Source organism: Aquarana catesbeiana, linkage group LG03, assembly GCF_042186555.1.
Source record: "Aquarana catesbeiana isolate 2022-GZ linkage group LG03, ASM4218655v1, whole genome shotgun sequence".
NCBI classification, from domain to species: Eukaryota; Metazoa; Chordata; class Amphibia; order Anura; family Ranidae; genus Aquarana; species Aquarana catesbeiana.
In genome coordinates, this window is record NC_133326.1 from 468,491,650 (window position 1) to 468,503,397 (window position 11,748).

Here is an 11,748-nt window from a genome sequence, read left to right on the forward strand (position 1 = left end):
TCGTTTTAAAAGGGCTTTATACATGTGTCTGTGTGTGTGTGTGCATGTGAGTGTCTGACTGTCTATGTGTGTGTGCATGTGTCTGTATGTGTGTGTGCATGTGTCTGTATGTGTGTGTGCATGTGTCTGTATGTGTGTGTGCATGTGAGTGTACGTCTGTATGTGTGTTTGTACGTGTGTGTGTGTGCATGTCTGTATGTGTGTTTGTACATGTGTTTGTGCATGTGTCTGTATGTGTGTTTGTACATGTGTGCATGTGTCTGTATGTGTGTTTGTACATGTGTGCATGTGTCTGTATGTGTGTTTGTACGTGTGTGTGTGTGTGCATGTGTCTGTATGTGTGTTTGTACGTGTGTGTGTGTGTGTGTGTGTGTGTGTGTGTTTGCATGTGTCTGTATGTGTGTTTGTACGTGTGTGTGTGTGTGTGTGCATGTGTCTGTATGTGTGTGTGCATGTGAGTGTCTGTATGTGCGTGTGTACGTCTGGTCTGTATGTGTGTTTGTACGTGTGTATGTGTGTCTGTATGTGTGTTTGTACATGTGTGTGTGTGCGCATGTGTCTGTATGAGTGTCTGCATGTGTGCGTGCACATGTCTGTGTGTCTGCATGTGTGTGTGCACGTGTCTGCATGTGCGTATGTACAAGTGTCTGTATGTATGTGTCTGTATGCGTGTGTGCACGTGTATGTGTCTGTATATGTGTGTGTGTGTGTATGTTACTTTTAATGCTGACACCCCCCCCCCCCCCAATTCCTGTACCATCAGAACTGCTTTTGTAGGTCTTGTTTGTGATAGCAGCAAGGACTGCTTCTCCTCTGAAAAGCAACCTATGCACAGATCGCTTTTCAGAGGCATTTGACAGGCGGTAAAGAGGCATTATGTTGCCTCCTCACCACCTGTTTTGATGTAGCATCACTACACCGCAACCGTGCAATGCACACAGTTGCAGGGTAGTTGCAGTTCAGCCCCATTCATCCTGGGTATACCTCCAGCTGCAGCCACAACATGTGTACACCCCCAGCTTTTGTCTCTGCAGCTAAAGGGGAAGAATTTGGGGGTGGTAAAAACAGCTTAACCATGTGCTTTTACCACCCCTCCAACCCGACATGTGAACAAGCCCTTGGTTCACATCTGTGTTGCTGCAGGTAGTGCAGCCCATTCATTTCAATGGGCTTCCCCAACCACAAAAATTCAGGGAAGGAAATCCCCAACCTTTTTTTTTTTTTTTTTTTTTTTTTTTTTTTTTTTTAAATTGCACTGCACCAAAAGCACCCCACATTTTCCAATGTGTGAGGTACCATTAAAAATTAATGGCACCCCTAAAGAGCAGAGCATTTGTCTGTGTGTCAGGAACGAGTGCGATTTTGCGCATGTTCCGCGACACACAGTAACGTGAACTAAGCCTTGGACTGGGGTGCCTCAAGACTGAAAATACTTTTTAAGGGTGCCCCGACTGGAAAAAGGTTGAGAAACACTGGTTTAGGCTAGTTGAAGTCTGTGGGGTCATAAATTCCCTATTATGCTTCAAAAGTAGCTCATCTACAGTCCCTTTTCTGAGCTTTAGGTGTCAAGCTGTAGGCATCTGAATGCTCATGTGATGGGTCACAATTTAAAATCATGGCATTAATGTTGTTTGAAGCTATAAGGCCTTTTGTACACTGCTGCTGGTAAACGGCCGTTCAGAGGCAGTTGGCTGCTTTTTTCAGCTGCCCCTGAACTCATCCAATGTTATCTTATGTGTATGTGTACACAGGTTCGTTTAATGTCGTTTTTAGGCAGTTGCGTCTAGAGGCTTTTTTTTTTTAAGGCAAAAAATATGAGTTCAGACGCCAAATTGTCTGACATTTCAGACGCAAAACGCGGTACCGGCGTTTAGCTGTTTTCGTTTATAAGCGTTTTTACAGGTGCCCTATTTTTTTAACATTCCAAAACTTAAAAATGATAGCAAATGATGAAAAAACACTAAAAAAAAAATGTAAAAACCTGTAATTGCTTGCTATGCTTCATAGACCATTTATATACCCCTAGTGAGCACGATCCAATGCAATACACCACTAGCATTGCTGTTAGCCAAAGTATAATTGGAATTTGATCTATATGTTGTTAGATTATAGCCAGATGACCCCACCATTGAGCTTCACCCCCGACTTGATCATACATAGTTGCATGAAATTTAGGGTTAGGGGGTTATGGTTAGGGTTCTCCCTTGAAGAACAAGTTTACGGTTATGGTTTCTCGTTAGGGTTTCCGGTTAGGGTTTCCCAGTAGGGTTAGGGGGTTAGGGCTAGGGTTTTCCCCTTGAAGAACAAGTTAGGGTTTCCGGTTAGGGTTAATTATAAGTATTTAAAAAACTGCAATTAAATTTTGCCTAAAAAAGACAAAAAAAAATTAATTAAAAAAAATTTAATTACACATACAGCTTTAAAAAAAAAAAAAAAAAAAATTCTAATAATTGCACTTTAAATATTAAATATATTAAAAAATTGCAATTTAATTTTGCATAAAAATGACAAAATAAATAAATTAAAAAAAATGAAATTACATATACAGCTTATAATAAAAAATAAACAAAAAATATACTAATCAATTGCAATTTAAAAATTAAATATATTAAAAATTTTGCTTTTTTTTTCCTCATATATGCTCATTATGGGATCCATAGTAAAAGCACCAAAATTGAGGTAGATACATGTACACTACTGCTACTCACTCTGGTCTCACAGAATGGCTAAAATAGTTAAATAATAGTTTTTTGGGCTTTGGGAGGGTCCTATAATGTTATCTTCAATAAACGATCCTAGACGCAAACACAGCATGCAAGCGCGGCAAATCTGGCGTTTTTAAACGTCGGTTTGAAGTTGTTAAAAAATTTGTTCAGAGGAGGTTGCCTCAGTGTCCTGTGTACATTAAGCCTAAGTGTAAAGTTCTAAAACGCTCAGAGTATTTAGATCTGTATCAAGCTTGGGTTTGAGGTCCCTTTTTAAAGTTGTAGGGTTTGTTAACACTTCGGCAGTGAGTTAAAATGCAAGAAGGGTCCATTTTGGCTGGCAGTGTCAGCCTGTGCACTGTTTGTGGGGTTTTTTTTTTTTCATATGTATTGAATTACACATTTTAACTGCTTGCCGACCGCCGGCCGTCAATTGACGGCCAGGCGGCGCAGCTCTCGTGGCGGGCGGGCGTCATATGACGTCCTCGCTTTCCTAGGCCACCAGGGGGCCGGCGGCGATCGCGCGCCGTGTCACTAGGCACCCGGTGCGCGTGCCCGGCGGCCGCGATGTCCGCCGGGCACCCGCGATTACCAGTAACACAGCAGGACCGTGGATCTGTGTGTGTAAACACACAGATCCACGGTCCTGTCAGACGAGAGGAGACCGATGGTGTGTTCCCAGTACAGAGGAACACCGATCGGTCTCCTCCCCTAGTGAGTCCCCGCCCCCTACAGTTAGAATCACTCCCTAGCAACACAGTTAACCCCTTGATCACCACCTAGTGTTAACCCCTTCCCTGCCTGTCACATTTATACAGTAATCAATGCATTTTTATAGCACGGATCGCTGTATAAATGTGAATGGTCCCAAATATGTGTCAAAAGTGTCCGATGTGTCCGCCGCAATATCGCAGTCACGATAAAAATCGCAGATCGCCGCCATTACTAGTAAAAAAATTTTAAAAAATAAAAATGTTATAATTCTATCCCCTATTTTGTAGACGCTATAACTTTTGCGCAAACCAATCTATATACGCGTATTGCGATTTTTTTTTTTTACCAAAAATATGTACAAGAATACATATCGGCCTAAACTGAGAAAAAATTTGTTTTAAAGAAAAAAAAATTGGATATTTATTATCGCAAAAGGTAAAAATTATTGTGTTTTTTTTAAAAACTTGTCACTCTTCTTTTGTTTATAGCGCAAAAAATAAAAACCGCAGAGGTGATCAAATACCACTAAAAGAAAGCTCTATTTGTGGGGAAAAAATGATAACAATTTCATTTGGGTACAGTGTTGTATGACCGCGCAATTGTCATTCAAAGTGCAACAGCGCTGAAAGCTGAAAAATGGCTTGGGCAGGAAGGGGGCGAAAATGCACTGTATTGAGGTGGTTAAGGATGATTTGTACTGATTGTTGTGAATATTGAGTTTTATTTTAATTATATAGACAGCAATGTATAGTATTGCACACTACAATTTATTTAGTCTGCTCTTTTTTTTTTATTGTACATTCCTCAGGGTACCCCAAAGTTAAAGGACCTTGTCTTTCTTAAAGATCAGTTGGAAGGCCTGCAACGTAAACTGGAAAATGAGGTGCAAGCCGGGGTATCTCAGGTAAAGTCAAATTTCAATCCCACCTTTTAAAATAACGAATGTTCCTTATGTTTTAAATTGTATGTTTTTCTGGCAGCAAGTTTTCCTTGTACATACATCTGTCAGAGGCTGGCACTGAGGTCCAAAATCCATACTGGCTCATGGCCAAGAATTTTGTAATTCAGCAGCCGGAGCCTGATGGGAAACTGAGAGCCTGGTTCCATTCATGACTGCTTACCAGCACAGACATGCCCTATATTTTATTCAATATAGAAAACATCAAATGTTTAAACCTGAGAAAATGTTCCATTTTAAGAAAGATAAATTGATGGCAGCAACAGGTCTCAAAGTTGGGAATGGTACCAAAAAACTGGCAAAGTGGTACTAACAGGGAAGAGCTGGAGTAACATTTTGCAACTAATTAGGTTAATTGGCAACAGGTCAGTAACATGATTGGGTGAAAACAGAGCATCTTAGAGAGTCAAAGTAATTCTGGGCAGAGGTTCACCATTCTGTGAAAAGCTGTCTTCCTCCCCCTACCGCACCCCCCACTTGAAATCTATACGGGGAGATTGATGCTTGTAACTCCCCCCACTGCCGCACCGATGACCCCTGACTGTCCCCTGTGTCCCCCTCTGTGCTCCTCCTCCACTCCCCCTCTGTGCTCCTCCTCCGCTCCCCCTCTGTGCTCCTCCTCCGCTCCCCCTCTGTGCTCCTCCTCCGCTCCCCCTCTGTGCTCCTCCTCCGCTCCCCCTCCTCCAGTCCCCCTTCTCTCGGATCTGTCAGGATGGAGAGCGGAGGAAGGAGCCAGTAAATGTCATTTAACAGCCCCTTCCTTTTCTGAAAGCAGAGTCAGTGATCACTGACTCTGTCCATTGACAACTGAGCATAGTAAACTTTATTTACGATGCTTCAGTTTATGAATGGAGAGGATCCTCAATCTCCTGTCCATTCATCTCCAGTGCAGCTGAGGCTGCAGAGAAAGGGACTGGGGAATCTCTGTCCTCAGTCCCTTTCTGTGTCCCAAAGGGGAGATGTCAGGGGTCTGTTTAGACCCCTGATATCTTACCAAAGATGGTATTTGATCACCTCTGCCGTTTTTTAATTTTTTTGCGCTATAAACAAAAAAAGACCGACAACTTTGAAAAAAAACCAATATATTTTACTTTCTGCTATAAAACATACCCAATAAAAAAATGTAGAAAAGCAAATTTCCTTATAAGTTTAGGTCAATATGTATTCTGCTACATATTTTTGGTAAGTGTATATTGATTGGTTTGCACAAAAGTTATAGCGTCTACCAACTATGCGATAGATTTATGGAATTCTTTTTAAAAAATTTTAATTTTTGCGGGACTGTAGCAGACAAATCTGACACTAATGCCCCATACACACGGTCGGACTTTGTTCGGACATTCCGACAAAATCCTAGGATTTTTTCCGACGGATGTTGGCTCAAACTTGTCTTGCATACACACGGTCACACAAAGTTGTCGGAAAATCCGATCATTCTAAACGCGGTGATGTAAAACACGTACGTTGGGACTATAAACGGGGCAGTGGCCAATAGCTTTCATCTCTTTATTTATTCTGAGCATGCGTGGCACTTTGTCCGTCGGATTTGTGTACACACAATCGGAATTTTGTTGTCGGAAAATTTTATATCCTGCTCTCAAACTTTGTGTGTCGGAAAATCCGATGGAAAATGTGTGATGGAGCCTACACACGGTCGGAATTTCCGACAACAATGTCCTATCACACATTTTCCGTCGGAAAATCCGACCGTGTGTACGGGGCATTAGTGTTTCTGTACTAAAGACACAGGGAAAGGGGCATTTAATGAGTTGAAAGACAGAGATCAGTGTTCCTGCTTAGCTTCTCTTTTTTTTTTTTTTTCTCTATACATGTACATTTTGCAAGCACGGTTAGGCAGAAATTTTTTAGGAAGGGTGACACCTAAACCTTATAAGCAGACCATACATTTTACTGCAAGGTCCACTTTAGCAATTACTATATACTGTATATGTATATATTTTTTTTAAGTGAACAGATTTTATTATTTTTTTTTTTTAATATAAATCTCTATTTAAGAACTGAATCATCCTTTCCATCAGCTCCTTGTACTAACTTAATACATATGATTGTTTAGCAACTTGCTTTGGGAAAACTGTAGGGCTGTTGGTGTGTATTCCCTGTGGTGTATTTATTGTAAACCAGCAGTCATGTCATTGAATCCTCTGGAGCTGCATTTGTCATTGTGTGTTGCAACTATAAAATAAAATAAATGCTTAGGACCTAGCCATAAATAAGCAGTAATAAATTTTGATGTCCCAACTGACCAACTGATAGACAATGAAGACGTATGACATCAGTCAAGTGGGCACTTGGTCCCTGATACTGTTATGAATATTGTTATTGTTATTATATAAGTAAACTAATTCTGTCAAATCAGAGACAAAGGTGCTGCTTTATATTCTCAAAACATCTTGCTGAATTTATTTAGGTAGCCCCTCATGTTGAAGGACTTATAGACAGGGAGATTGGGGGGGGTAGGCAGTCCTTGACTTTATATAATTAATAGTTAGCATTCTACAGATTCGGGTAGCTTCGGGGGCACTCCTTCAGAAAAAAAAAATACATAAAATGTAATAGTGGTTTAAAGCCTGGCATGTCCCTTACAGTTAAGGCCAGAGGTGTGGCCTGTCTGAGGTTATACTTTAAAAAGGCTGTTGTTTCATGGTGTGGTGTGTGTGTTTTCTTTTGGTTTTTTTTTTTGCCCGTTTACTATGCCATTTGAGCTTGACTGACATCTGGAGGGATCATACTAATTGTCCCTTGGGATCCCTTTATTCGTATTGGTCCAATAGATACTTTATTCAACAATACTAACTACTTATGAATGGGGCTTTAATAGTGAAGCATTACATTAGTTTTGTGTGCAGGATAGACTCTAGTGGACCTAATCTGACCCAATTATTTAAGTCCCCTTCCACATGGAGTGGACGCCCGCTGGGATCCTCTTTGGCAATGTTTATGGGGGGGAGGGGGTGATCTGAGAGATATTTGGGCCCCTCCTTCCACCGCAGTCTTCTGAGACACATCACAGGTCCTAGAAGACTACGGAACAATTCACAAGGTGCGGCTAGCGCATGCGCAGTAGGGAGCCAGCTGTGAAGCCACAGGGCTTTGCTTTCTGTTTCCCTTACTTGCACCTGCATCCTAAGCCAATTGAAAAATCGGTTTGGGTGAGAACATCGCTAAATCCCTGGACAGGTAAGTGTCCTTTATATTAAAAGTAATTGTACCTGCTAGGTATGCTAGCATAGCCTTGTAGGGAAGAAGTATTTGTAGCGGGTTCTTCATGCTCTGAGCTCAAAGGAAATGGGTTGAATGACACTGAGCATTATTCAGTCCAAGCCAGTGCTGGACTACAGGGGAAAAGGTGTTGTAGGGATGCTAATGGGGGGTAATGCGAATACTGCTTTGAAACTTCCTTTTTATATGTGGGGAGACTGTTTTATAGCGATTTTAGAAGGTGCTTATTATAACAAGGTTAGGTTATACATGCAAATGTGCACCCCCCCTCTCCTCCCATGTACTTTCTAAGGCTATAATATGAATTCTACTTTCTTGTTTGCAGGAAGGCTCTTTCCTCAGCTCTCCATTCCTAAAGGGGTTCCTGGCTGGCTATATCGTTTCCAAACTCCGAGCTTCTGCTGTGCTGGGCTTTGCAGTGGGAGCCTTCACAGGAATTTATGCTGCTCAGGCTTATGCAGTACCAAACGTGGAGAAGACCATCAAAGACTACCTTGGCTCTTTAAGAAAAGGGCCTGATTAAGCCAGGAGGAATATGCTGACACTCCATTAACTGCTCCTTCCATGCTTTAAGTGCTTTCTTGGAACTATATTCCATATTGGGTACCTCCTAATTGCATACCGTGTCACGTGTGCAGTTGTCTAAACTGGATATGCAGCAGGTAGTAGGAATTGGCTCAGCACGTCTGATAGCACACTGTTAAGTGCTTTCTCTAATTTTACTTTTCTAGATTCAATGCAAATTGTATTTTGGATGAAACATTACAGAGCAGTGTTGAAAAAGTGATAAGAACATTGCTATTGGCACATTTTGCACTCATTGTGGACAATCAGCAGATTGACTTAAACTGGTCATGAATTTTAAATAACATGTCTAAATCTCAGTAGTGTCATCTCTAACTTTGTGGACAAGTATTGCATATAAACCTTTTTAACACATTACATATTAACCCACACGGTACAGTCTGTAGCTTTTTTCCTTAACTTCAGCTGTGCAAATATACATGAATGTACATGAATAAATGAGATTTGATTCCACTATTGTATGTATTTGCATAGCTGTCTTCTATGTTTTAAAATACAGGGAGTGGGGTGGATATGTTAATGTTGTGAACCATTCAGTCCAGTCCACAAATAGGCATTCTAGGAGTTGCAAATCATGTTTTCCCATTGACGGCAGTAGAAAAGACATGACCATTGAACAGTAGTCTATTTGGTGCCTTGCCTATCTGTGTTCCCTATGATTTAATTCTCTCTAATGTACGGATACAGCTGTAATGATTGTGATCGATAATGTAGGTGCAGAGGTATCCTCAAGATCCCCCTCTGCAGATATGTTGAGAAGAGTACAGTGGGCAATTATGTTACTACTGTCTGTAGTCATCTATGGATCTCATGCACCTCTGATATCTATTTGTAGAGTGGATGGGGTGATACCTTTCAGTTCATCAGCAGTTGTCCTTCTCATTGAGGTATTGAAATTTATAATATCTTTGGCATGTCACTTGATCACAGAGAATAAACCATTTGATATGTCCGTGTCATGGAGGTTTGCTCTCCCCTATGCATTTCCTGCCATTCTCTATGGTGTCAACAATAATTTGGTGATTCACATGCAGCATTTCATGGACCCCAGCAGTTTCCAAGTGTTGAGTAACCTTAAGATAGTCAGTACTGCGCTACTCTACAGCATCTTGCTGGGTCAGAGACTTTCCATTCGCAAATGGTTTGCCATTTTTTTGCTGACAGCTGCTGGTGTATTCTACAGCTATGGTGGTATTCAGGATGTAGAAAAGGCCTCAGCTGCTGCGCAACTTTACATCACTCTTCCAGGGTTACTGATAATGGTTATCTATTGCCTGATCTCTGGAATGTCTGCTGTTTACACTGAGATGACACTAAAGACTCAAAAGATCCCTCTGAACTTGCAAAACATTTTCTTGTATTCCTTTGGCATTGTAATAAATTTGCTAGCCCATTCGTCAGGCAGTCACAATGGTGGTTTTTTAGACGGGTTTTCCATTTGGGTTTTTGTCATAGTCCTCAGTCAAGCTTTCAATGGTTTGATCATGTCTGTGGTCATGAAGCACAGCAGTAACATCACCAGACTTTTCATCATTTCCTGTTCCATGCTAGTGAATGGACTTCTGTCTTACATGTTACTTCAGCTGCAACTTACTTTTCTTTTCTTCTTAGCTGTCGTTCTCATTGGATTTGCTGTTTATTTGTTCTATGGCATTAGATGAAATTAGAAGATTCAACTAGTGTTTATGATAGTACTAGAGCTGCACGATTCCCAATAAAATGAGAATCACGATTTTTTTTTTCTTTTGCTTAGAATGAAGATCACTATTCTCACGGCTTAACATCTTTCACATTATACAAAAAAATTGAGCTAACTTTACTGTTTTTTTTTTTTAGATTAATTGAAGTGTATTTTCTCCCAGAAAATTGCGTTTGCAAGACCGCTGCGCAAATACAGTGTGACATTTTGCAATATGACAATGTGACAATATGTGACATATTGCAATGTCCGCCATTTTATTCTCTAGGGTCTCTGCTATAAAATGTGTGTGTGTGTAAAAAAAAAAAAAATATATACACACACATACATTGTTGATAAACATATCTGTCAGCTTTTTTTTTTTTTTCATGACAGCTCGGCTCTGCACTGTTTACATAGAATCGCGGAAACAGCTGATTAGGACCTGGAGGGGGTTGAATCGAGATTGTGATCTTTTAATGATTAATCGTGCAGCTCTAGATCGTACTATCAATTACTTTCCGTTATCCATTAACATTACATTCAGTTAAAAATGGGTGGTGAATCTTAGGTGAAAACATTGACAAATAGACCCCTATGTGCTCCAAGTTGCATATGTTTTTCCATTTTATAATGCAGCAAAAATAAGGATTCATACTGGTTAAATTGATTCAACTGTTTTGAGTCTGTCTGCTGCCTCGTTTTCTTGTAATTTACCTGTCTATACAATTACAGTAATAACTTGGATTACAAGCATAATTCATTCCCGAAGTATGCTTGTAATCCACTCATATATCAAAGCGAGTTTCCCCATAAGAAATAATGGAAACTCATAAGATTTGTTCCACAACCACTGCTGGTGTATGCAGTACTGTATGTGGCCAGAGGTGTGGGGATGCTGGTGTATGCAGTTACTGTATGTGGTCAGAGGTGTGGGGACCAGAGGTGCCCCCCGGACCTCTGGCCACATGCAGTACTGCATACACCAGCGGCTTTACTACATGGATTGTACTGCTTGTATATCAAGTCAGCACTCGCATATCAAGTCAACATTTTTTTTTAAAAATGTTGCTCGTCTTTCAAAATACTCGTATTCCGCATTACTCGTAATCCAAGGTATTACTGTATTATATGATTTTTGCTTAGTCTTCCACTTGATAGTGTGTGAATTTCAATCCTCGTTTCTTTTGTATTTCATTTTCCAAACATTAGAAGCCTGTTCTAATAAAGACTAACAACCTATACTCCATTAAAAAAAAAAAATACATTTCCAAAAGTTTAGTTGACTGTGCAGCTATCACATCCTTTGTAACTGTCAACTGTAAAGACAGCATTTTTTAAAGCAGAGCATATTGTTCACTTGTTTCTTTGAGCTTCCATATAATCTGCTGCCTTGGTAGCACAGCTCCTGTGTTCTCAGAGCAAGTATGTCTGCCACAGGTGGTAAATGGCCCACAATTTTGGGAAGCATATGAATGATATCCTGATTCTAAAAATGGGCACTTTCATTTATACAGTCTTTTACATCCCATGTATTATACCTTAAGCTGAGAATGTATAATAGGCTGGTTATGTTTAAATATATTAAATATATACTGCTGTTTTACCAATAAAATACAACTTATTTTTCATGATGCTGTTTTTATTTATGAAGGGGGCTTGCATTTTGGGATTATTTAAATTCCTATTTAAGCTCAGGTCCAGAGTTCAGCTTTAATATCAGAGGAACAGCACTAGAGCCAAGGAAATTACAGTATTTTAATCATACAGTACTGGACACAGGCTGAGTATTCATAGACACTTGGTAATAGGCTCGTACCTTCGGGTGATTCGCAAAGCTTTTGACAACACGTCCCCCTGGGTACCTC

General features: G+C 40.3%; 2 protein-coding genes across 2 annotated transcripts in view; both read left to right on the plus strand.

The window, feature by feature from the left end:
- Window positions 1-8,655, plus strand: part of LOC141132470 (SLC35A4 upstream open reading frame protein) — a 61,254-nt gene extending 52,599 nt beyond the window's left edge. Inside the window, exons 2-3 of the mRNA XM_073620867.1 lie at window positions 4,228-4,323; window positions 7,943-8,655. Of these exons, the coding sequence (XP_073476968.1) occupies window positions 4,228-4,323; window positions 7,943-8,140 (294 nt within the window). The 3' untranslated portion in view covers window positions 8,141-8,655. The remainder of the gene's footprint in view (window positions 1-4,227; window positions 4,324-7,942) is intronic.
- A 145-nt stretch (window positions 8,656-8,800) lies between these two features.
- On the plus strand, window positions 8,801-11,511 carry SLC35A4 (solute carrier family 35 member A4). Its single transcript, XM_073620866.1, has one exon. It carries the CDS (start codon window positions 8,895-8,897, stop codon window positions 9,861-9,863), a length of 969 nt encoding a protein of 322 aa, XP_073476967.1. The 5' UTR covers window positions 8,801-8,894; the 3' UTR covers window positions 9,864-11,511.
- Window positions 11,512-11,748: the final 237 nt, after the last annotated feature.